Source organism: Protopterus annectens, chromosome 3.part1, assembly GCF_019279795.1.
Source record: "Protopterus annectens isolate FY-2018-M chromosome 3.part1, PAN1.0, whole genome shotgun sequence".
Lineage (NCBI taxonomy): Eukaryota > Metazoa > Chordata > Ceratodontiformes > Protopteridae > Protopterus > Protopterus annectens.
The window spans coordinates 1397530745-1397557890 of NC_056732.1; the positions used below are offsets into that span (position 1 = coordinate 1397530745).

At 35.5% G+C, this 27146-nt stretch overlaps 1 protein-coding gene across 1 annotated transcript in view; it reads right to left on the reverse strand.

Annotated features, from left to right (window-relative positions):
• The window catches only part of LOC122797789 (myelin regulatory factor-like), a 617672-nt gene that overhangs the window by 18521 nt on the left and 572005 nt on the right, over positions 1-27146 (reverse strand). The window contains exons 17-19 of the mRNA XM_044066309.1: positions 21508-21582; positions 21016-21118; positions 2968-3042 (exon numbers count right to left, since the gene is read on the reverse strand). Of these exons, the coding sequence (XP_043922244.1) occupies positions 2968-3042; positions 21016-21118; positions 21508-21582 (253 nt within the window). The remainder of the gene's footprint in view (positions 1-2967; positions 3043-21015; positions 21119-21507; positions 21583-27146) is intronic.

Below are 27146 nucleotides of genomic sequence, written 5' to 3' on the forward strand. Positions count from 1 at the left end.
GATTTTTGCCTCATATTTTTGGTCCATTTCTCAAAAAAATTGTGGTTTTCTGAAAAATCATTGACAAATCATTGAAGGTTAAAGTCAGAAAATAATGACAGCCATTTGAGTTTTAGTTAGACTTTATACTTCAGAAAATTCATGTTAATGCAAAATGTATTATTCTATCAAATGTCTAAGTTTGTAAGAGTATTATTTTAAAAGTGCCCCTATTTTTGGGCCTTTGTTCCCCCCATTACTTATGGCTTTTCCAGATTTCTTGTGCTGAGGTTGAAATGTATGGGGGGTGGTGGGTGAAGCCACCCATGTTGTGGGGTGTGGGTGGCAAAGCCCCCCTCCCACTGTGGTGAGTTTAAAATGATGTAGTTTGCCTTATGATTGCTCTGATGGCCAAGTCATTTTTCTGCCTAGGCAAACTTTTCACTGATGTGAGTGTTTGCTGAACTGTTGTTCAATGTTTTAAGTTCAATGAATAGGGGTTTGATATCTTAAGGTTTCAACAAAGTGATATAGACCCATATAATAACCTTAATCTTCAGGCTTCATAAATTTCATCAGAGCAGAACACAATAGCAGTCACCATGAACAGATCCGTTATAAACTTTCATGTGTAAGGTGCTGCAGAACATTGTACATCTGAGGGAAACTCCTAAAGTAGATCTGTTTGCCACTTTTCTCAACAGGCAACTAAATCAGTTCTTTTCCAGGACATCTTCCAAAAGGGCCTGAGAAACAGAAGCACTTTCTTTCATATGGATGGGAATATTCATCTATGCCTCCCCACTTTTCTCTGATACTCAAAGTTTTTCTAAAGATTAAGATGTACTTGACAAAGGTGTTTCTGGCAACTCCCTTTTGGCCCAGAAAACATTTGCTCTCCTTTCTGATGCATCTGGCCAAGAGAAATTACCAATCACTACTTCCAAGAGTGGACTTTTTAACATAGGACAAAGGAAACTTAATCCACCCCAACATACAGAATTGTGACGTGACAGTTTGGATAACAGAATTTTGGTCTCATTTAGGCCCCTTTTTTCTCAGGGTGTACAATAGGTATTAAAGGATGCTAGAAAATCTGCAACTAGGAAATAATAATTAGCCAAACTGAAAAGATTTTCTAGCTGCTGCTGACATAAAACAGAATAACACCATCCCAAGTGAGGGTTCTTCTGGCTCTACAGTTGTTGTTGTTGTGTCCCGATGTTGATTCTGACATAGAATACACTTTTATAACTTTACATCTTTTGCCCATTTCTGCTTCTCTGTCTTTGGATCCTCTTTCTTCCTTATACCATGTTAAACAATTTTTGAAATTTTTTTTTTTTGCATATTAGGCCAAGTAGAAAAGAAGATGCACCTCTTTGGAATCTTAATTTTATTTTGGAGAGGTTAACTTTTTCTCTCCTTTTGACTCTGCAAATAGTGCTTCTTTAACATTTTTAACATGAAAGATTGCCTTGCTGATTACTTTAACTTCTGATTCACTGGTGTCTGAATTACAGGCTCTTATTTCCATGCATCCTTTATTAATTTTTCACAAGGACAGGGTGAGTGCTAGATTCAGCAGTTTTTTACTGAAAGAGGTTGTCTGTGAAATTACTTTGAACCAGACATTTTGCCTCTCTGTGTTTTATTTTGAGCCTGAAACAGGAACAATCATCATGCATACATTAGAAGTCTGCAAACAATTGAAATTTTACTTGGACAAGACTATAGGTTTTAGAAAGTCTACAATCTTTTTGTATCCTTTGATGGCAAAAAGAATGGAAGGCCAGTTTCTAAACAATTTCTAGATGGCTGTCTTAAGCTATCAAATTTTGTTACACTCACCATGTAAAAAGACTACCTCAGAAAGTCAGGCCTCACTATAGTTTAGCTATGGCATCTTCTGAGTGATTTTTTTAAGGGGTGGATTCTAAGTTTGTGCTAATGACAGCTACTTGGTCTCCTCTGCATGCCTCTACTAAGCACTACAAACCAGATTCAGTTTCCAGAGATACAGCTGGATTTTTAAAAAAAAACATCATTTAAGGACTTCTAGACTGTGGTCCTTCTCCAACCAGTCTTTCTTCCTAAGTTACGGTAACCATGCCATGTAGTTAAGGCTACTGCAAGAGTGCTCTTAAAAGAACATAGTACAGTTGTGTAAGTTAATTTACCAGGTGTTCAGGTATATCACTTTTGTAGTATTACCACCTTCCCACCTTACCGTTTTTCTTTCTGCTCTTTCATTGGCAAGGGTGGGGCACCCTACTTTACCTTTGCCCTATTAACATAACATTATCTACTGGTTTTCATTTAATTTTTATAGAAATTGAGGTTTCCCCTTGGCTAGAACATTCTGCATCTTTCACCACTGTACATCCTTCTTACACCAGCATGTAACCTCGTGCTAAGGACACAGGTATGGGGAGAGAAGAAGGAGCCCAAGGCTTTCCTTGACTGTACAGATATCCGTTGCTTAGCAGAATACATCCCATATAGTTACAGCTACTGCAACAATGTTCTATTCAAATGTCTACTGCTGTGCTAAGTTAACTTACACAGCTGTACTTTTACCAGCATTATTCCTATGCCTGTGCCATGTTCAATCTTAGAGTTGATATATTTAATTAGTGGATATGTGAGTGAAGCAAGTCAGCCCATCAGGGGACACAGCTGGTAAAGCATCTATCATAAGCACAAAGTTTATCATTTTACCTTTGATTTAAATTTAACAAATTAAAATATATTTTTCAGATTTGCAATTTATAGATATTCAAACTTTAATTTCATGGTTCAGTGTTACAAGCATCACTTTTATATATGTTTCACAGAAAGTTTATTGACTATTCACATAAAATATATTTTCTTCAGTAACAAACTTTGAATTTCATGATTCATTACTACATGCATCCATTTTATGTCAGATACCCAGTAAGTTTACTAACTTTTCAGACAAAATATGTTTTATGAGGTAACACTTACAGGGTCAGCAACAACCCGGAAGCTGTAGGTGATTTCATGAAACATAACTGACAGGGCCCAGCGATGTGTGGTCCCCTGCAGAGAGAGAAAATAAAAGATAATTAAGAAATATTGTGACATTGTGTGCCTTGCAATAAATGTTGAAATGGCAAATATTTCCCAAATATGTATGACCTCACATAAAGATGATTTGCCGATAGTCTAAAATGTACCTTAGCTCTACAGCATGTAAACTCCCAAACAACACTTTCCATATCAGGAAACATTTTTGTCTTCTCATTTATATATAAAATTTACTTTAAAATATGTTATTTCCTTACACTGACGTCATTGAGGAGAAACATGGTGACCTAGGCATAAGAAAAGCATCTGTTACATCCAGACTTTAATGAACATACCACTGTGCATGCATTAAGGAGCCCCATTAAAGTTTATGGGCGTAGCTCATGTTACCCAAGGATAATGTCACAACCGTTCAAGCTAAACGTTTGGGGCTGCGGTTTAATAAAAAGTCCATGAAGCTTTTTATTAAAAAAACTGCCCCAAAATGTAAGGAAGGGCCAACAGGAAAATACATCAAAGCAACTGACTCATCAAATGCCACAATGTTTACTGATACATCACAAAATCAGTTTCAAAGGTGAACAGAAAAGAAACCAGTCAATTCATATTTGGAGGAATATGCAACTCACTTTAAATAGTTGTAGGTTACTACTGTTCATATTTTACAATAATTTCAAAATACAGACATAAAATGGGATTCAGAAAAACATGTGCTTAGCTCTTTGGGGCAATTTCAGTTGCTAATGATAATTAAAAAAAAAAGTAAACCTTCCTAGGCATGAACAATTCTGACTTACTGTTAGTGCTTAGCACAGAACCTGGAAAGACTGCTCATCTCAGAAAAAAAAAAGCATGACTGCAACTGTTAGGGACATACATGTCTCTATGTGTGTGTGTGTGTGTGTGTGTGTGTGTGTGTGTATGCTGGGATCCAACATTGTTTCCTTAAAATAAATAAATAAACAAATCAATCAATAAATAAATAAATAAATAAGAAGTAAAATTAGTTTCTTTGCCATATGCTGCGCACCCTTAGTCTGATATTACCACATGGTCAAGGTCAAACATTTGATGAACAAGGAAGACTTTTGACAAGCAGCTCTTCGCTAGTTAATTAATGAATTATTCATGAGGGCTGTGGTTAAGTTCCTTTCTTCTGAAGTGCAGCCTTTAATTTGCACTAAGGGTTACAGCTTAGCATAAGTGATCTGTGAGCTGCAATGTTCATCTTTAAAAATGCATCCTGTGATCATGCTGTCTGGTGTTATAATGAATAATGTTGCAGAGCGTAGTATAAATGTTATTAAATAATTGCAGCTCTACTGTTGGCACATCACTGACTAAGAGTATTTAAGAAACAGTTTGCTGACATCCACGAGAAGTGTTTATGGTCATAAAACTAAAGCCACTGCCTTTATGTGTTGACTCCGATAAAGAAACCATGGGTTGTGGTTTAGTTGAGGTACACCTTGAAGAGGAACAGTATCGTACTTATACATGCAAAGAGCTAGTGGAAAAGTACTGACCATGTTTACATGTAAAAGAGCACAGCAACTCAAAAGGAATATAAAGTATATGGACTGCACTCTGGAAAATGAGAGAGTGATGTGGTAAGCCATAACATTCTAATCTATACAAAAGCATTTGGTTCAAAGCCAAGACATCTTTATGGGGTCTCAGCATATGCAGCTAAATGAATGAAAGAGTTTACTTATGTGGATATATGACATAGAAAGTTAGAGTCGCCTCAAACAGAATACAAAAAATGGACAGAGTGGATTGCAGTCAAGATGCTTCACATCTGTCTCTAAAAAAATGGTAAATATTCAGTAATGACCAGTAAATTGAGGCTAGTGTCTGCTGCACATATGTTGGCTGGCCTCTTTATTAAATAGTCAAACATATATCCCCCACAATCATGATGTCATTTGTGTGGGACCACATTATAAACATCTATTACATCCACATAAATGACAATGCTAGCTCACATCTAACTTGTTGCGAAGCTTGAGAATGAGTAGTGTCACCTAGCAAATGGTGGGTGGAAGGGGGACGGGAGATGAAAAAAATATAATTTAAACACATCCCAGTTTCAAATGGGCAAAAACAACGTGTCCTGCGTGGACATCCTCAATACCCTACCCTTATACTTGGTGTCTTCTAGACTGCTGAGAGGTGATCTATACCCGGCCTAGAAAGCATCTTCTGATCACACTGTTATGGACCTGTTGCACATCTGCAGAACAAACAGGATCAGAATTATCTGATCAATGGACAGAAACATCATCATGTAACATAAATAGGACATATTCGCTGAAACAGACCTCTCATCCATGTGAAGCAGAGTTTTTCCCTAATGCAATGCAAGTATAACTTGGATAAGTGGATAGGGAATTGGAAATTTACTCCTGGTCTGGCATCTATGTGTCTAGTAAACAAAGACAGCCTATAAATGCTTGACTAGCCATGACAAAGCTTACATATACCCCTTAAAATAATCCTAGGTTATCAAAACTGTCATATACATTTGGGAAAAGGCCCCTAGTGGTCATTAGCCCAGTAATTACCTTTGAACCAATATACAGTACCCAAGGACCATGACTAATATGTTGTCTGTTGTTGAAATCTTCAACAATGTTCATTTGTATAAAAGTCATAAATGCACTTAAACTCACATACTATAAAAATATATATTTCTTTTTAATTGTATGTAAGCCAAGAAGGAACAATGGTATACTAGTCTAAATCATATGTAAAACTATTTTGTTGGTGCATTTAATTCATATTTTTTCACAATACAATATTTGCTATACTCTGATCAAGTCAGTAGACTTGTTTTTAAAGCTTTTTAAGCCTTCCGTGTATCTGATGTTTGTTATCTGGACTTAGTTGGTATACATGCAAATGACCCCTTAAGGACATCAAGTGTTTCAGCTATATAGCAGTTCTGAATGCCCATGACTTTTTTTCCTTTTAAGTCTGTAATAAACATGTTACCTGTAATACAAGATGTTTTAAGGATTCACACAGTAGCAAATCTAGCTTGGCTGGGTTTTTCTTTTGGTTTTTGCTGATTGTTTGTTCCTGTGTGACCCTGTTATTCATTATTTTAGTTTGTTAGTTGGGATATTTTGCAAGTCACCCTAAATAGTATGGATATCAGCTGGGTACGACAACCCTGTGTTTCCAAATGTTAGCCAAACAGTCCACTTATGCTGTGCTGATGAGGCCATAAGAAGGCTGAAACATGCATGTCCACAGATAGTGGGGTTTGGCTTTCTTGGCCTGAATTTGTCCATAACAGACTTAAAAGGAAAAAAAGTCATGGGCATCCAGACCTGCCATATAGCTGAAACACCTGATTCCTTAATGGGTAATTTGCATATATCCCATGTTACCGCTAATACAAGAGGTGTTAAAGATTCACACAGTGGAAAATCTAGCTTGGCTTGGTTTTTATTTTCGCTGTATTACAAATACTAGCAATTGGACCAGTGATTTTACCCTTTGTATTGCAGTCTACTTTATTAAATATACATCTTAGATACTTTGTTCCTTGTCAATGTCCTCTTCCAGCTCAGTTTTCATTACACCCCATACAGCTAACTGATATCTAACAGTTTTCAGTTATACTATTTGTAATCTCTCTAATCATCTTTTTCATCTCTCATATTAATGGTTTGTCTTTGGTTTTCCTTTTTCCAGTTACAGCTTTCTTCACTAGTTTTAGCACTCAAGACAGCAGTGCTTTTACCTCTTTAGTACTTGTTATTTTACAACTCAACCAAAACACCTCTATACCGAACTTACATGTTCTTATAAGTATAAGGAAGTAGCACATTACTCAAGTCATTTTTGTACTGAAGCAACTTTGTACATAACTCCAAAAAGATCTCACCACATTTCAGACAGGAAAATGTTTATTAAAATAATCACAGTGAGTTGTGCGCTTTCTTTTTCATGAATTAACAACAGACTTTGTCAAAAGAAAATGAGGTCTTTCTGGATTTTGATTTGAAGTGCAGTGAGGCCTTTATGGAGTTTGACATTTGTTTTTGGCTTTTGGTTTATTCTTTGGAAGAGGTTTCAACTTCATACATTATCTCTTTTTGAGACATCATGTCTCCGACATATGCCTTTTGTCTATAGGAACATTTTTTTTCAAGTCATGTAGTAGTATAGCCATACCTGTGCAAACATTTCCATTAAAAATTACAAACTTTCTTGATTTAGTTGTATATTTAGGGTAGTGACACATTTCCTCTCCACTGATCATCTGTGATGTCTTCCCTTAATTGTTTAGTACATGCTAGTTTTACCTTCAGACTGTACCAAACCTCACAATGCTTGATATGGTATACTTATTGCTCTTTACTGGCTGTCATTCATCTTCTGTCTTCAGTTACATAAACTACTCTGCATGTCTTCCTTGTACTCTAAAATTAGATCTGTGTTTGCAAGTTGATGCGAATTCAATAACCAAAAGTTTGTTTAGCTTCACTCCATTTGACTATCTCATCTCCATTTATCATCTACAACCAAAATCTTGGTTCTTTCTTTTCCAAATGCTCATTATGTTTTCTCCCATCTTTCTCCTTACTATCCGTAGTATAACCTATTGATATTATTCTATTTCTTCAAGGGCTAATGTATTTTAACATAAAGACTTGCTTAATAAATTTATGCATATAATACTGTATATAAACTATAACATTTATATTTCTTTCCTAGATCTGCCCAAATGCTCAAGTCATTCTGTTGTTACTTTGTAGGATACAATGCCTATCATATGCTTCTGTTTGGTATATTACTTGTGTCCTGAATCAGATATATTAATTTATATTAATCTAAGTTGTGGCAAATGAAATACAATTTTTATACCACATCCCACATTGGTAACACAATATTATGTTATCCACAAAAAAGGTTCTTTTCTTAGTAATGTTTCTAGCTTTATGTTCAGTTGTCTTTGATTGCCTTAGGTCCACAGCTACTGGCTGTAAATGCAAAGCAAAGAGTAAGGGTGAAAGTGGACAACCTGGCCTAGTTCCTCTTTTACGCCTAAATGCTTTAGACATCTCGGCATTACACTTTATTCTAGATTTAACTCCACCATAGAGATTAAATATTGATGTTCATATTTGTGGAAACCCAGAAGCCTCAGAAGATCTCTTCCTAAATTCCCAGCTCACTCTGTCAAATGCTTTTTTGGTGTCCAGACTTGACATTAAAATATTATTATTACCTAATGTTCCTTTTGAATCATAATGGTTCTGTTAATATTTCCAAATGTTTGCCTACCTTATAGGTATCCACACAGATCCAGTTCTTTTACTTTGAAAATATCCCAAGTTAAGGAACCATCCCCACTTAGGAAATAATATTCTTAAAAAAGTAACTGCCAGACTTTTATCTCTTGTTGTTTCTTTTCCCATAATGCTATTTTAATCCCATCACTACCAGAGTTTTTTTCCCTTGTATTCTGGTTTCTTCTGTTTCTATAATTTCAATTTCCTTAATTTTTCTTTTTTAATATACCTCTTTCTTCTTTTCTTAACAGAGGAAGTTGCAATAGTCTTCATATATGTTAAAATTTTCTGTGTATTGCTCTCATCTTCTAAAAGGTGTATTGTAATAATTTACTATTACATTCATTATTAATCCTGGATACACTTCAACCCTACCATACTCATAATTTCTGATTTGGGTTATTATCCTTTCAGCCTTCTATTGCATAATGTTTTGAACTAACAATTTGGATGCTGTTTTAAAGCCATTGCTCTATTATTATTCATATTTTTTAAGTAATCTTATCAGAATTTTATCTTCTTTCATTTGGTCTTTACTCTGTTGTGTTCAATGTATTCTTTTTCATTTCTGAAAATCCTTCACTTTTTAAAGCCCTCCAGAGATCTACTGTAAATGTGTGTGTATGTGTGTGTGTATCTTTCGGCTTTTCCCGGTTAGGGGTCGCCACAGCGGAACTCCGGTCTGCTAATGATTGGCAGTAGAGTTTTACGTGCTGGCTTGCCAGGCCTAATGCACAACCTTCAACGAAGGAATGCCCATTCAAGCATGTCATCACACAGTAGACGCTCTAACTGAGAATTGAATGGACAACGTCTAACTGTGAGGCGACAACGCTACCGCAGCACCACCACTGCAGTTTATTCCATATCTCATTTGCTTTAATTGTCAATACATTTCTTCTCTTCAATCCAAAATCTTCAGAATTATCTCGGGGCAGCTCTTTATTGCTTGTATTCAGATTTAATAACAGCTCAACCAATCATTAAATATCTTCTTTTCAGAAGATATACTGGAAAATACCGATTTTATTGTGATAGACTTTTATTTGATTACAAAATACAGCTTGTATAAGTACATGGTTTGACACTACCGCTGGATATACTTTCACAGTTTGGCTTATGTTACTGTGTTATTTTGACAAACAATATCTATTTGATATATACAACTTTGCCAAAGAACCATTCTTTACTGAAAATGTCTGTATTCTGCTTCATTCTGTTTTATTTTTATTATAACGGTAAGCCCAAATGCATCCTTACATTTCTATAAATATCTGCTCTCAGCTTGTATCCTGTGGTATCTTAGCTTTCCAAAGACAGCATCTTATTTCCTGTGGTGTTCCAATCTCCAACTACTACCATGTGTCTTTCATAAAAGACTAACCTCTCCCATAACATTCCCTAAATTTGGTCTTCTTTTGATGGCATATATCGTATAGACAGTTTAATTCTTATACCCTGCCAAGAATCTCTCACCACTATAAATCTTCCATACCAGTCCTTCATGTGTTCCTCAATGTTTACTCCCATACTCTTTTTTTCTTTCACACTCCTATTCCAGCAAAGAAACTGTCCCTCACATGTTTCCTTACAAAATATTCATTTATTTATGATTCAGGCATCTTCCTGAACATTATCTCTACATTCCTATTGTAAATATGGTCCTTTCTTACCTTGCTTTTCCTGTATACTAACCCATTAACATTCCAAACTAATAATTTAAATTGTGCCACAGTAAAATATATATTTAATTCGAATTAACCTACATTCTATGCCATTCTGTTACTAACTTGTCTGTCATAGTCTGGTCCTACTGGTGTTTGAGTCACTTTATAAAGTTTTGTGAAATATTGTCCCAAATGAACCTAATCTCTAATTAGAAAACACAATTCCCACTCTACAGAAATACAAAACAGCATATTAGCAATATGTTTTCTCAATACAACAGACCTGAAGCGCTGCACAAATAACAGTGTAAAGTCCTATCTAATCAGTATAAAACCCTGATTTACTCATTTTGGCTAGACAACAGTTATTATAAATCAGTAGTCTGTTTATTTTACATGCCTGCAACATTTTACATCTGAAGCTGTCCCTCTATCACTGTGCTGATAGATGGCCAGGCTATCTACATTCCTTTATTTTCCATACTGATTTCTACAGATTGTCCATTACATTTTAGCATATCATCTTTAACTTTCATTAGATATTTCAAAAGCTGTAGCTGTTTTCATAAGGTTAAGCTAAACTACCAGATACAACAACTTCATCCTCTTGCAGTCAAGCACAGCTTGTCAAGGAAGGTAAGTTACCTTCCAGCAGCATTGGGGACAGGTTAATCTGCAGACAGAGAATATTCCATTCTGAATGAAGCCTAATAACAAATGTTGCATTAACCAGGCAGCCTAAAAACAAACTACAATGGTTATTTTCCTGCTGGCATTTACTGATTTTGGTGTTTTTACGATATCTTCTAGTGTGCATCTTTTACATTTTAATTATATCAAACGTCCTTAGTTATACACATATTTGCTTGCATTTAAACAATGTCCATCGATGTTTTCAGTGCATTACTTTTGTGAATCTTGCTATCTGGCTTACTTTCAGTCAATATACTTGACTCATTAACTGTAATGCCTTTCTTGACTAGTGCATTTATTAGCAGAACTAACTGTATACAGTACTACGTAATGCCTACTGGATTTTATCAAATAATATAGCAGTTTCCTCTTTCATTCTCATTCATTTACCTCTCTTGCTCTCCTTCATTCCTCCACTGTCATAGTTTATTTACTAAAAGCAACATAAAACAGTTTGCAATTTGAAAACGGGGCCTTTCATGAGACAACATGTAGTATAACCCCCCCCAATCAGTTAGATATAATGTTTTTAAGTAAAATTTGAGGTGTAATTTTTATGTTTATAGTAATCAAATAGTTTTTTCTGGTACTTCCTGGTTTTAGTTGCTTTAAAGTATCATTTAGAATGTAGCTCACATTTTGAATGCATTACATAATTTTCATAGAAGCAGTTATCCTTTTCAAGTGCTGTCCTCTCTCAATGTTTCTGATGCTTTGTTTTTTATGGTATTTCCGCTTTTTGAAAAACATTTCCTGTTTTTTGTTTTAGCCGTCATTTTCTTTTAGAAAACAGGAAATTACCACCTCCTGTCTCCAAATCTTATTTTCTTTTTTCCAGATTATCTTTTGCCCGTCAAATCTCTGTGTAGGATTTTAATGTAAGTGGATAGACAACTCAAAGTAATTCAGGATACAATCACCTGAAACAAAATTTCATTTATAAACAGGGTTTTATGAAGTAAATAATTTCTGTTTGTTTTTCTAAAAAGTCCTTATCCACATAATCCCTTTATGGTTGTTTCCTTCCTCCACAAAATATACAGAATTAATTTTTTTAGCTCATACGTTTCCTGTTTAAAAATATAGGCCTTGGCTACTTTCTCCTTATCATTCTATTTTAATGTCAGCAACAGAAAATCCAGTCTATGTGTTAAGGCAATTTCTCATAAAGTTTTCACAATCCTTTTCTTTGGTTTGTTCTGGTACTGCGGTAAACCTTGAGTTGTCTGTGCATCACTTGTCCTTAACTCCAGCCAGTTTCAGTGTCATTTGTTCATATTTAGCTGCTGTCCCACATTTTATTCTTTCATCTCCTTTTAAGCAGTTTGAATACTAGTTATCTCCTCTGAATGCCTAGTTCCTGCAGGCTTCTGTTATTTGTCTATACATATTCCAAAAGTGAACCACCTATCCTGAATATCTTAATATGCATTTGGTAAACCTTTCTCTCTAGGGTAACAAAAGCCCATTTGCATAGCAAGTCAACACCACAATCACATGATCCAAACTACATCTAGCCATAATGTTCACCCATTTCACCTTTCCTGCAATCAAAACATCAACCAATAATTTGATCACTTTAACTGCCTGCTTATTTTAATCCCTTGAAAATATGTATTGCCTCCTCCCTCCCTATTTTACCAAATATTCAACAAACTCCTCCATTTCTGTACTTATCACCTTCTGTCTTCAATTATGAAACTGTACTGTACAGTCTACCCATCACTAGATCCAAAACTATGTTAAAACCACTCTTAAGATCTCTCTATCTTCTTCTTCTATTAGTCTATGTATTAGCAACCAACTCCACACTTCTGCTACTCTTCTCCCCTTTCCTCGTACCCTATACCCTTTGCAATCTCATTACAATTCTTCTCTAATTATTCATTCAGCCACTTTCCCTACTTTCACTACTGAGCATGGAACCCTACCCAAAGGTGACCACTCTTCTGCAACCTCCTAACCTCTCCAGCTCGCAGCTTAAGTTCTGCAGCACTACAAAGTCAACTACCTCCCTGAGCAGCATTACAATCACTCTCTTTCTCCTCTAAAAAGATTACTGATTTGTCCCACATTCCGCATTGTGACCCTGATAGCCATTGTTTCCCTTCCCCTTCACAGTGATAAAGGTTTCTACAAAGGAGGTAAATATCCTGAAGAAGAAAAGTTATTTTAGTCCTTCACTCCTAACACACACACACAAAAAAAGCAATTATTCTAAATTCTTGCATCTCACCATGAAGGTGAAGCAGTTAAACTTACTTTTTGTCGCATATTCTGTCTGCCCATTTCTGCACTCAAATGCTGTCTTGGTGCTGGTGGGGCAGCTTTTAACTTGTATAGGAAGTTGGACATTTCCATTGACCTTTGGGAAATGAGTGCTTTGGAGACAGACTACAAGGCAGAATTCTTGTCAAGTCCCACGTTAGCAGGGCTGATCATATCTTCCACGTGTTAAGGAGGAACATTATAAGAATGTGTTCTACTTCTCACAAGGAGAAAAGCTACTGCTTCTGATTCCACATGTGTCAAAGAATGAATATCATAGCTTTGACTTAATCAAATGACTCAAAGTCAGAAATTTCAAAATGGCTACTCTTCTGAGTATCCTACTTGTCTTAATTCATTGGGTTTGAATAGCCTCAACAGAGTTAATAGCTAATTTCTGCCATTCTCATATGTTACGCCTCACAGACACTGCTCAGATTCAGAGTGAGTAACTAGCATTTCAGTTTTGAGTTCCCTTTTTAGATTGGCAACTGTACTCATGATGTTGTTCAAATGCCTAATTGCATCTATGGCAGCATTCAAATAAACAGTAGTTACATTTATCTTTATATGGACAACTTTTTAATTCAAGTTCTTTGCAGTGATTAGTTGATGGACAGTTTTAATGTTAGAATTCTATTAGATTGCCCTAGCTTTAATGCCAGTAGGAAGAAATCATATTTGATTCCCCTGACAGAGGAAAGACTTTTTCCTGGGGATTACATTGTCCATAATCCAGGAAACAATATTTTTGACTCCAGAAGCAGAGAGAAGATTACATTCTTGTTTCAGCATATTGTGTTGCTATATTCACTGCTGTTAGATTGTCTCTAACACTACTGTGCCATATGACAGCCTCCTATGATGGTTCAGAATTCTAGATTTCACATGATGTAATTTCAAGAACATCTCAGAAATTCTCTTGGATCTGCATCAGAATTCTCTAGACCTAAAACTTCCAGTCATATTAGTGGTACCTTTCTTAATCAAGATGTTCTAATGATAGTTGACTTGAATCACTTGCAGTATATGCAAGCCATTTCTGATTCCATCGCTAAAACGTACTTTGATAAATGGTACCTTTGACTGTGACTTGGAAATTGTTTTGGTGTCCTTGGTAGTCCAGTTGACATATTAAAATGGGCCTCCACATCACTCTGCAGATGTTAGCTGTGTTAATGATGATCAAAACCTTCAAGTTTTCTCTTTTTCAAGATTCTTACAGGTAAAACTGATAATACAGCAGTCAGCATATATAAAAAAGCCAGCCATAAAAGGTCATATCAGTTTTGCAGGCTGGAAAAGCAACTATTTGACCTAGTATTGTCCTGGGATGTCTAGTTATTGTACATTAAATTTGCCAGGAAAAAGCAGAGCCAGAGTTGAACAGTTTTTACAGATCATTAGTGAAAGCTTAAACTATAGTTTTCTGGAAAATAATGTTTGTATGTAAGTTCAGATTAAAACCTTTAGCCATCAAAACAGAATTCTCAGTTCCCCTAGTTCTGGACCATGCACCATGCATCAGGATGTTATGGTAAGAGCGTGGGGAGAAAGTCTATATACACTGTGCATATGTATACGCACAGCTTCTGATACTCCCAGGATGTTATGGTAAGAGCGTGGGGAGAAAGTCTATGTACATTTTGCATATCTATATGCACAGCTTCTGATACTCCTGATTCAGGTTCTTATAAACAGAATGGAAATGTCACATGATTCTCCTCACTCTCTACTGTTGAAGACAGTGACAGCTCTCTGTTTTCATAGAAATGATGGAGCAACTCAATCAGTTTACATTCAAGAAGGATCTTCTTTTCAGCAGAACCTCATCCTAAAGGGTAATCTGATTTCTTGCAGAATGTTCTAGTGTTCTGGCTGTGCTGTATGCAGTGAACTCCTTACTGAATACATGGAATAGTATTTGCCAAGTTTTACATGGTTAAACCTAGTCCGCAAAACATTATACTAGTGAGTTTCCTTATTAAAGAATACTATGATAATGCACACAGTTTTATAGGTTTCTTATCAGAAATGCAAATGTGTATGTTAAATATGTTCAAAAGTACTTTATTTGTATTATTTAAGCTAATTAAATGTTTCACTAGTTATGATAAATAGGACTTATTGAGCTAAATCAGTGCTATATTCCACACATACATCACTAAACTCTTATCTAAAAGGTTAAGTACTAATTGTCAGATGATATATGTTATTTCAAAATGTAAACAGCTATATATTTTATTACAAATATAGAATTTAAAACTGTTGTCTTCTAAGAGTATGGGATATTTTATTTTTGCCATGTTTATGTTTCCATCAGAAGTTGCACTACTACACCATGGAAAGGAACAATCTAGGTACCCCAGGAACAAATTTTAAACAGGTTTGTAGAGGGTTTTGAATTAGATGTGCTGCTTTCCTTTTCTTAACTTTCGCTTGAGAGTAATCTTGAATTGAAAAAAAATCTGTCGAAAATAGTTAGTTGGGTTATTCACATTCATGTTGAGAGTTACCCGGGCTTGTTGCAGTGGCAAAGCCAGTTAAATGCCATATGTTGTTTGAGTTTAGTTTTAAATTGTCCTAGGGAGGAGAGCAAAGTAATATCACCTGGAACTAAGTTCCAGGCTCTGCCTGCAGCATTAGCAAAGAGGGCATCTCCAGTGGCATTGTTGATTTTAATTGTCTGAATTAGAAGTTTGTTCGAGGATCGAAGCAGTCTTGGATTGTTGTGGGGGGGTGATAATATTTTGATGGGCTGGTGTGTTATCTGGGTTATAGAGGATTTTGTTAGCCATGATCAGCAGGTTATATTGGATGAGACTAGGAATTTCTAGCCACCCAAGCTGTTTTAGATTGATGCAGTGGTGTGTTTTAAAAGGCATTCCAGTGGCAAACCTGGCAATATGATTGTAACAGGCTGACAGTCTATTTAGTACAGATTTGTTTAAATTGGAGAGAAGGGGGGGGAGACGTATAAAAGTGCTGAGAGTAGATGAGAGTGAGCTATAGCCATCTTAGCTGGAGGGGTTAGGAAGGCTTTTATTCTATACAGTGACCCAAGTTTTTTATTGATGTTCTTGATTGTTTGATTTACATGTAGGTCAAACTTTAGGTTATTGTCAATAATGACACCTAGTAATTTTGTAGAGGGGTCAGGGGAAATTATTGCCCCATCTTTTGCATTTATGGTAAAGGTGAAGGCGGCAGACCTATGAGTTGGAGAGAATAACAGCGTTTTAGTTTTTTTGGGATTTAGTAACAATCTACGTTCAGAGAGCCAATTTTCTATGGTATTAAAGGTGGACTGGGTAGCGACCCTCAGGTCTGTGGGAGAAGTAGTTGAGCAAATCAGGGTGGCATCATCAGCATATTGGATACAGCTGACGTTTGGTATGAGTGTATACAAGTCATTAATAAAGATGGAAAACAGTAGGGGCCTAATATGGAGCCTTGTGGCTTATATATATATATATATATATATATATATATATATATATATATATATATATATATATATATGTATATATATATATATGTGTGTGTATATATATATATATATATATATATATATATATATATACACATACATTTATAATCAGAGATTCAATCAAAATTATTTGTAGTGCATGGAGACATATCTTCTCCATGTACTAGAAATTAGTCAAAAATTTGATTTAAAAATAAAAATAAAACAAGATGCATTGTGTTGGCTTTGAAACCTAAAGCTGTGTGTGTGTGTGTGTGTGTGTGTGTGTGTGTGTGTGTGTGTTGGGGGGGGGGTGAAATCCTTATGTATTCCTTGTGTAATGGAAGCTATTTAATTCAAAATGCCCTGTCTAGTTTAGCAGACAGCAGGTAGAAACAGGAGTTCTAACAAAACTACTCCTACCGGCTACTGCTGTTCACTGGTCAGCACTGTCTGTTTTTAGTGCAGACCTGACTTTAATAGTGCATAAAGGATGCTTAGCAATCCTCTAAGCATTATTAAAGCATGTAGTAGCACTTAACAAGGATATTATTTAACTGTTTTTATTTTTAGTGTAAACATGGCCCTCCATGTAATGCGAGAGATTAGATAACAGTAACAGACACAGTTTTATAGTTTTTTTTTCCTGTCATCAGTTTGTCCATATGAAATATTTTCTTCTTCCACTTTGCAGCTGCAATCCAATTATATATATATATATATATATAAAATGAAATTAAAATATTTTTTGTTTTAATTTTTTCATTCATAATGGCTTGCAGCTGAAGTATGTTTTAAGGGCTGTTAGTATCCACCCTATATGAAGACAGATGGCTTGGTAACGTTTATTCTAATTTAATGTTGGCTTGCTCATAGAAACTGTGGACACTAACTTTGATCTTGATTTCAAATTAATAATCTGATTATTGACAGCACAGTGTAACTACAGAGAGAGCACTGTTACTGAAATATATCAACAGCCCCTCCTATTAAACATTGGGAGTGCATGTATGAAAAATAGTGTGCTGATTAACTCTCAAGTGCTGGCAAGCTTGTACTAGGAGGTACTGGGCTCAGTCTCATGTGGATGAAATTCTGGGAAGTCAGTGATTGTATTCTTGTTTTATAGATAACAGTGTAAAGCTTACTTGTGTGTAACAAATGTTCATAATCCAAGGCAGAAGTGCACACGATGTAAGCTATTAAAGCAACACACCTTTCAGTATACATATTTGGTGGCAGTGATGCGAGATTCAAGGTTTATAACAACTGGCCCTCATAATTAGGTGCTGGCGGAGTTTATTTAGGTTTTATAACCCTTCCTCCTGGCACAATGTGATGGCAGGAGGGCAAGATTTATGGCCCATAACTGTGCTCCTCACATATTTCATGGCAGCAGTGGAATTCATTCCATACCTGTTCATGACATACTTGGTTTGCAGCAGTGTATAAAATGAACTTTTATAGCCTGCAACACAATCTTGTCATGAAAAACTGTGCAAAACCTTGAATCACAAAGTAAACCACACAGCTGTATATGTTGTGCAGTGGTTACTTTATTTTTTTAGTCATAGTAATTAGGACATTGGTAAGATGGGCACTGTGGAATACTCCAAGATGTCAATGGTACATTTGATCATAGTATAAATCAAAAGGAGACCCACATGCCGGTTTAAGCAAAAATAACTTAACTGACACATTGTATGCATTCAGTGTTTAGTCCCCTGGACACAGAGTTAGCATGGCAATGGCTGCAGGTGTGTCCCCAGATGATCTTGAAATGCAGATTGAATAAAGATATTATATCTGGAGGTGAGATGCACTGAGATTAAAGCAACCAACAGAATGAGATGGCATGATGCTACAGAGAAGAAGAGAAAACATCAGCATGGACTAAAGAAGGAGATGAGATGCACGGAGATTTAGATTGAAGCATCCAAGAGACTGAAACTACAACATTTGACATAATTTGGTATCAGCAGTGTGGGATTTAAGGCCCATTCCCATTTGCCTCGTATTTAGAAAATTGTGTTGGGTGGAAGAGTTATAGAATCTAAATAAAGTCCATTGACACCTAATTATGACAGCCAGGTGTTATAAACCTTGAATGTCAGGGTATTTTTTTTATCTTTGTCAGGAACATAGTCGCTGCATTGACAGTACAACACTGAATGACTAATGGCTCAGGACTTAGCTCAGATAAGATAAATGCATATGGCATATAGGTTAAATGCAGTATCTGATTACATTTTCTACATAGAATTTTAGGGAAAAACACTTTCTTCAGGAAATGGTCAGTGCTCTAAAGATTTTTCAGCATCTATCAGAAATGTAACAGTTTACTGACAGATTTGCTCCTATTCATACTATGTTAGTACCACACTGACTTCAACATGGCGATTTCACTCTCTCTGCATCCTCCCAACATGTGGGAGTCACCTCCACATCTCAATAACCTGTTGAATATAAGCTGAGGCTAATCTACTTCAGAGCCAGGTAAATAATTGTACTTACTGACAAGTCCAGCTGTTACCTGTATTCTGAGGCACTGTCACCTTGTACTTAACAGATTCAGTTAGTGGAAGAGTAGGGGAGTGGGGGGCACAGTCTTTACTTCAGGGATGCTGGGGCACAGCCCCACTGGTAAACCCTAATTACTATTTATTCTTGCATTTGTGTAATTTTATTAGGTAATTCATATTTGCCAATATGTTGATATTTAACTTATCCAAAAATGTGGGAAATAATTTTCAATGATATTTCAGTATTTTGGATCCATTTATAAGACATTCTTCTCTAGATTACGTCACAGGGCTAAAACCTTCTATTGCAATGCACTGTAGGTTCACAGGTTCATAGGTACTTACTAGGCTATTGATCCATGAGAATCTTTAGAAGTCTAGGTATAAATTACCATGAAGTTATTAGCCCTTATATTTTAAGTATGAATAACCAAGAATGTTTACATGTTATCCTACTCTTCGAGGGACAGGGGTACTAAACTGGGGTAAATTCATGGTTACCCAGCTATTTCTCCAGATTATGTTTGAACAGTGTAATAGAAGTACTTTGTTTTATGTGGAGAAAAAGGCAATTCCAAAAATTGGTATTTTCTATGATACATATCTATCTCTCCCATATTTTATTTATGTTACAAAAAACATTTAGATCTCTTGAGCAGGAGTTTATGCCCCCATTGGATTTGTAAATGCGTAGTAGGTCTGACAGGGTAGGATCTGTTGAGGATCTGTACTTGAGGCAGAGATTGCCTTTCAGTAGCCTGTATGACTGAGAACAGGGATAAAGCTTTCAGACAGTCTGTATAGTTTTTATGATTTAGGACCTTGACATTCTTAGTTAGAAAGCATTTTGGGCATTCAAGTTGTCAGATGCTTGGTCAGGTACATACAGTAGAGCATACTAAACACAATGATCAGCCTGATGAGTGCAGAATACAGTGAAATTATCACATCCCTGGATCTGCTCGCCATACCCTTAGTAATAAGTTGTGCAATAAAAAAGGACTTTCTTACAATAATGTATTACGTGGTGATCAAAGGACAGTTTGTCGCTTACATAAGTTCCTAGGTCCCTCACTACTGAATCAGATTTCAGGGTTGCATTGTCAATGAGATAGTTACAAGGAACTTCTTGACCAATTAGAAAAAATTGCACCTTTCAATTATAGAAGCACATGCACCTGATATAAAAGTTTTTTTTGAGACTAGTAAAAGAATTATTGCAGTTACAAAGTCGTAGTACTGAGGTACAGGACATTCAAAGGTTTTTGCTTTAAAACTGCACTTAATAAACAATAATTACTGTTTTTAAAGCTACAATAAGAAATCATACACGAGTATATCTTGTATAACCCCCAAAAATTTGATGCAAGGTGCCATCTTCTCTTTCCATTCTGCATTCTTGGATTTTTTTTTCAAAATAAACCAATTTATTTTAAAATGCTCAGATTTAGGCAATAAAAGTGGGTGTACTTCATATGACTTAAATTTCATTTTACTGAAATTCATTTGACCGAGACCATAATACCGAAATTTCAAAATACTGAAAACTCACTTGACTGAAACTCATAATACTGAAACCTTACAATGCTAAATTTCAACATAGTGGTGGCAGCGTGTAGACTACTGTAAGGTAAGTGAAAGGTGTATGCCCTTTACCCCACTGTAGACGCACTATAGTATATATATATAGTTAGGGGGCCGCAAATCATCCGGTTTCTGTTACAAGGGTATGTAAGTAGTTTTTACGTTCTGGAAAGAGTTAGTCATTGGTGTTATAAGTGTGCATGTCTATAGTGTACAATTTAGTATGTTGAAATTTAGCATTGTAAGGTTTCAGTCTTGTGAGTTTTGTATTTTGAAATTTCGGTATTATGGTCTCAGTCAAATGAATTTCAGTCAAATGAAATTTAGGGTATATGAAGTAGACCCATAAATGCATGCTAACATTATTAATGGGTACAGATATACAGAGACTGAAAAAGAAAATAATTACTGCAGTTTCACAATCCTTTCTGTATGTCTGGCTATCAAAGATGCAAAATAAATTGTTGTCCTACCTGATGTAATTTGGTACCAGTACTTTGGTTTAAAGATGAGTTACTTGTACAAGGACTGCCTCTGGACACTCCACACAGAAGAACTGTCAGTGGATAGGATGTACTGTAAAATAATCCAGAGCAACCCAGTTAAACTTTAGCAAATATTTAACTGTTTTAAAACTTGTCTTCCAGATTGTCTGACAAACAGTATTAAATGTACTTGAAAGAAACATGTTTTTCATGTTGTTATTACAAAATGCCAGGGCCAGACATCAGTCCTTGAAAAGAACAGCCTGCAGTGGCTTAAATGATCCTTTTATACTGTCTATTCTAATGTCTTTGTCCATGTATATTCTCTATGACAAGTAAAAGCAAAGCACCCGTGGCATGTACAGGAAGCACTGAGTGTGATCACCTTAAAGCTGAGACTTGAAGTTGGCATCAGATAACGTGTGCCAAAGCCAGACATGGCCTATTTTTAACATGGTACCTGCAGGAAAAAAAACTTACTTGATCTCCAGGGTTATCTGAACATCAAGGGGTGTGAACATGCTGACAGGAATCACATAGGTGTAACTTCCTGACCTGTAAGTAAGCAAAAATATTTTAAAATTGAATTGCAGTCTTTTAAAATCTTGCTTTTTGTAAAATAATAAAACTTTTTAGCCTTTCCATGTAGATCAATTACAATGTGGCCTCATTCATTACTATTTCTTTTCCCATTAACAGAATATCTTTCTTATATACATAAACACACACACACACACACACATACACACACAGAAACCTGGTTTGCTGTTTGTGGGAATTGCCATTACATTAAATAATTGTCTTATCTGACACATAGGTGTTGTGTTTTTTCATGCTAGTGTGTATTGTTACATGTACACTCCATTCCTACATGTACACTCCATTCCAGTTGGATCAATGCTTGATTGTGTTGTATACAAATATATATATATATATATATATATATATATATATATATATATATATATATATATATATATGCGCATGGGGTTACTATTAAAATCTCGAAAGTGAAAACAAAAATGGTACTTATGAGCGAAGTGTTTCGCCGAAAGTACACAATACCTAATGGCCCTAATGTCGAAAAACAGTTGTTAATGCCGAAAATGTCAAACTCGACATTTTCGGCACATAACAGCAATCCCACCCTGCCCATAACTCCCTAACTAGGAAACCTAACATCCCATTTATGCAGGTGGGCAAGCCCCCCTGCACCCAGCCTCCCACACCCCAACTATATATTCCAACTCCGAGATCGCACTACAGTGAGGAAAGGGATGTATTTCCCTTACCACATTGTACTGCAATCCCTGTACATAATCGAATGCTATATTTGCGAATGCACAGACCATTCGCAAATATTCCATTTGATTACGTGGCTAGCACACATATGAACTATTCAAACATCTTTAGTTTGAATATTTCACAGGCGTGCACTGCTACGCTGATTTTTTTAATAGTAAACCATATGCATGTATGTGCATGTATGTGTTTAAAATTTCATCATTTTTGGTAGGGTCTTTGACTTTATAGAACATGAAGAAGCACAAGGAACTTAACTTTCTTAGTTTCAGGCAGTATGAAGATAAGAAGTGACACAATTCAAATCCAGACTTGTGTCATAGTAATCTATACTGTCTCACGTAGCTCATAGGTTTATAGAGTTTTGCTGGGAAGGAGGTCAGGTGACCATCGAGAGCTTAGCTATCCAGAGAGTTCAGTGGATGGATTTGCCACCTTGATTGATAAGGGTGATGCTGCTTAGACAGGAGTAAATGCATGGGTATCAATTCAATTGTCAAATCAGAATATGAAGGATGCCAAAGTGTTATATTGTTTGACATGCAATGGCATCTTAGGTTTATAGGTAAATACTAGGCTATCAGTCTGCAGACTATTGCAAGCTTAGCCAAGAATCAGAGGTCAGAATCAAACTCTGTATCTTGTATGTGTGAAGTAAAGACCTTAACCATTTTGCCAACCCTGCCCATAGGCAGGGGATTTTTTTTATAAGAAGCTATCTTTTAAAAGAGGTCCTATTTATGTTGCAATGAAGGCTGAAGTATTTGTAGTGAACATTTTTAGAATTAATAGTATTTCTGATGTGGAAGAGATCTAGTAGAACAGGAATTTTCATAGCCAGAAGGCAAGGTAGAGATAAATTGAAAAAGCACATTTAAATCAGGAGTCCTCAAGGTATCAGTACTCAGCACATTTTTTTTCTCAGTCTTTATTTGTGGAATCTCTATTAATGACAAACCAACCACTATCTCTCTCATAAACATGACCCTGTATGCCAACAATATAATCTTTCCTAACTCATAACTACACTACATTCTGACTTACAAAAAGGATTTCTCAAATTCCTGTACAGATTTAGAGAAAATGTTCTTCACATTAACCTCTCAAAAACTGTCTCAGTGCTTTTCATGACACATCAAAATCTAAACAAAAATAAACCTTTATTTGCTTATTTGTATAATTTATTTATTTCCTGTTTGTACAGTGAGTAAGCCGACTTTCAGCCATGACCTTGGGCATAAGGCAACCACAGTTACAGTTAACAACAGTATAACTACAAGCATTACTAGACAAGGTTTTAAGAGCTGCGTTGTTTACAACATTTAGCAAGAACAAATAATCAAATGTACAATTAGTATGTAAACACAGTCTGTTTGAAAGGGTAGTTATACATTTAAAACATCAAACATATGGATTACAACTCAGAAATGTTATGAGATGGGCAAACAGAGAGCTGTGAAGGGGTGGCTGCCTCAGGTGCAAGCTGTTAGGGGTAAGGTTAGCTTGTGCTGATGTCATGGGGTGCAGTTCAACACTGGCTTATGAAGCTGCAAAGATATTGGGGTTTCATAAATGAATAATGAATGCTGTTACTGCAGGTGTTGTCAAAGCTGTAGGGTTTATTGTGTGATATCTGTAGCAAGCTGCTTGATACCCTTTATTTAGTTCTCAGCTTATTTGAAAAGACCCTTTTTATTTTACATGTATTTACTTATTTACTTATTATGGGGGGGCGGTGGACAGTCTAGTATGCCAGATGTTCTAACTACAGTTTGGGCAAATAACAAAAAGATTGGCATGTGAGTTATCCACTGTCTGTGAAGCATGAGCATTGACATTCTTTCATTAGTCAAGACTTCACTTTTCCCCTGAACAATGAAAGGTTATCAGACAAGTTTGTGTCAGAAAGTAAAGAATTTCAAAAAGCTTGGGATCACTTACTGAATGATTTTTCACCAATAGAAAAAAAGAACTGTGACCTAAGAAGCCAGATACTGTTTTTACTTGTAATAAAATTGATAAAGGCTTATATAGTCAGCTTTTATTTATCAGGGCCAACAGTTTTCATTAATCATTTTGAAAGTCACGAATTTAGAAGAATATGGTTCTAGCTGTAACAGGTAACCATTATTATTATTATTTTTTTTTCCATTTTGAATGTTAAAACAATGATGGTCCTTATTACTGGTCAGAGGGATGAGTGTAATTATTTTATTTTTTGCAGACTGCATGACTAATATATTGTGCTTGGAAACAGGGGCAATAACTGGCAACAGGTACTCAAGCTTGGGTACTAATACATTGACTGCAATAGCCTTACAAGCCTCTGTAGAAATTTTGTAGGTAACCTTAAGCTGATTTAGGTCCCTATCTGATAGTCACTATATACTTTTGCTGTATTGTAAAAGACAGTGAAGTACCATTAGGATCTAGAGGTTGTACTATTCCTATTTTGCTGGTGATACTGAAAAGGATTACTGTAACTGTTTTGACTGAATAGTCATTTTTTTCTCACAGAACTAATTCCATAGATTTGAAAAGTCCTTTTGTAGGTTGATGGCTAGAGATCAAAAGGGTCTGTCAGCTTTGTTGAGGGCAATGTAGCTGAAATGAAGGATTTCCTATGGAAAGTTGTTGATAAAAGAGAGCAGCAAGGGATCTAGAACTGAATCCTGGAGAACGACTTTAGAAAGGAAACCTGACAATGTCAATAAATTGTTAGTAATGACTGTAGATATTCTATCAGTCAGGTATCCTGAAACCCATGTACAACTTTTTTAGAAAAAAATATAGTCAGCTAATGTATCTGATAATAAACCATGATCATCGGTTCCAAGTGCTCTTTTTAAATAAAGGATGACTTCTCTAGTTATTTGTTCTTTTCTCCTGTTATCCAAAAGGTGGTTGGTAAGTTGGAAAATATCCGCTGACATATTAAATAGTGGTTGGAAACCATTTTGTTTATCAATCAAAAGGTCTTTCGGCTATATTCAGGGTGTTTTCATAAATACTTTTCTCAAGAATTTTTGATAAAGGTCAGACAGTTGCTATAGGCCTATAGTTGGTGGCTACAGTTAGTAGAGAGAATTTAGTAAGAAGGACAGCGAGAAAATGCTTGAAACTATAAGGAGTTTTTTGTAGTAATATGAATATAGATGAAGGGATTACAAAAAAAATTGTACATCCTAATGTATTAGGTTATTGAGTAATAAATTAAATTTTGGTTTACATTTATAGTCAACATTCAACATTTTGTAGGTATTTCAAAACTGTCTTCTCTAATGGCTCTGAAATGAGGAATATTCAACTAATTTATGAGCAAGGGTTGAAAGCTTTACTGATTGATGGTTATAAAATGTGGATTTGATTAGTGGTGCTGGCATAGACATAGCTTTAATGTTGTTCATAGAATGCTGATTCAAATTATTACAGGAGGCTGTCTTAGGAAAATTCTTGTTTATATATATTACCATAATAATGCTCTAAAACTTCCAAGGGTTTCAGAGAGGCTGTGTTTGTAGGTTTGTGTAGTATGCAAAGTTAACTGCAATAGTTTTTAGCACTGTAGAACATTTCAAGTCCTGATAATTTTGTAACTAATCAATATTTTGAACATCTTTCCAAACAATCCATGCCATATTCCTTCTTATGGTAAGCCCTTTTATATCAGAAGTTAAATGCAAAAGTTTAGACACCGTCAGTGTTCTGTGACTGTGAGGAAACAGTTTGTCCTTCATAGAAAAGAGAAGATTATAAAAGTTGAAGAGTGCAACTGCAGGATCTGAACAATTAACATTATGGACTGGTCTATGACATTTAATTCTGCAGCAAGTGAGGATAGAGTGAGTTGACAAAATTCCTGAGAGAAAGGAAGAGACTTTCAAGGAACAAGAGAAAAGAATGTGATTGTCACTACCCAATGCATCTCAAAGAGTATCTGACTGTTTAATCATTCCAAGAATATGACTGACAATAGCATCTAGAAGACATGATATTCTTGAAGTTGGAGTAAGTCTAGTTTTATTTGTTACACTTTGAGTGACATTGTATCTTGTAGGAAATCTTGTTAGGTGACTCAAAATTGGACCATTCTAGTCAAGGTTGAAAACCCCTAAAATGAAGAGCTAAAGTTTACTATGTTGTAATATCTGTTTTTAAAGTATGCTACTGTAGATCATGGACTAAATTACCATTTGAATTTTAAATGTGTCTTAAAACAACAGAGGTTAAAAGTGAAGAAATAATATTTATTTTTTGTAGTAGAAATATTCTGCAGAAGAGGTTTCATTCAAGTTACAAAGAAGTCTTATATGTATTTTGTGCATGAACATTTTTCAGGTGTATATGCTTTTAAAGTTTAATGTGGATGGTCATGTGACATTTTATTTATTTCAGTTTGGATGAATGGATTTTCAACAGGAATCTGATGAAGTCTTTAAGGTTCAAATGAAAGCGCTTATTTCTGGTACCAGTCAATAGAGTTTTCAACTGTTTACACTTGGTTTATTTTTATTTATTTTTTTAGTGTATTCAGCCAGACTGATTGTGGAAGGTGGTGGAAAATGTACAGCAGTTATGTTAATTTGAGCAATCAAAGCTGTAGATAAAAATAAAAGAAAGACAAAGCTATAAATATGCAGCAATTATTCTAGATCTGACTCTAAAATTCAAACTATGCATAGGACATATTCTCAAAGTCAGTTTTCACTCAAGAGCCTCTTCCTCAGTCCCAAACTACCTTACACCTCAGGGCAGATTTGTCTTTGCAAAAATGTGCATATACACTAACTAGAATATGTCCAACCCATCATAACTCT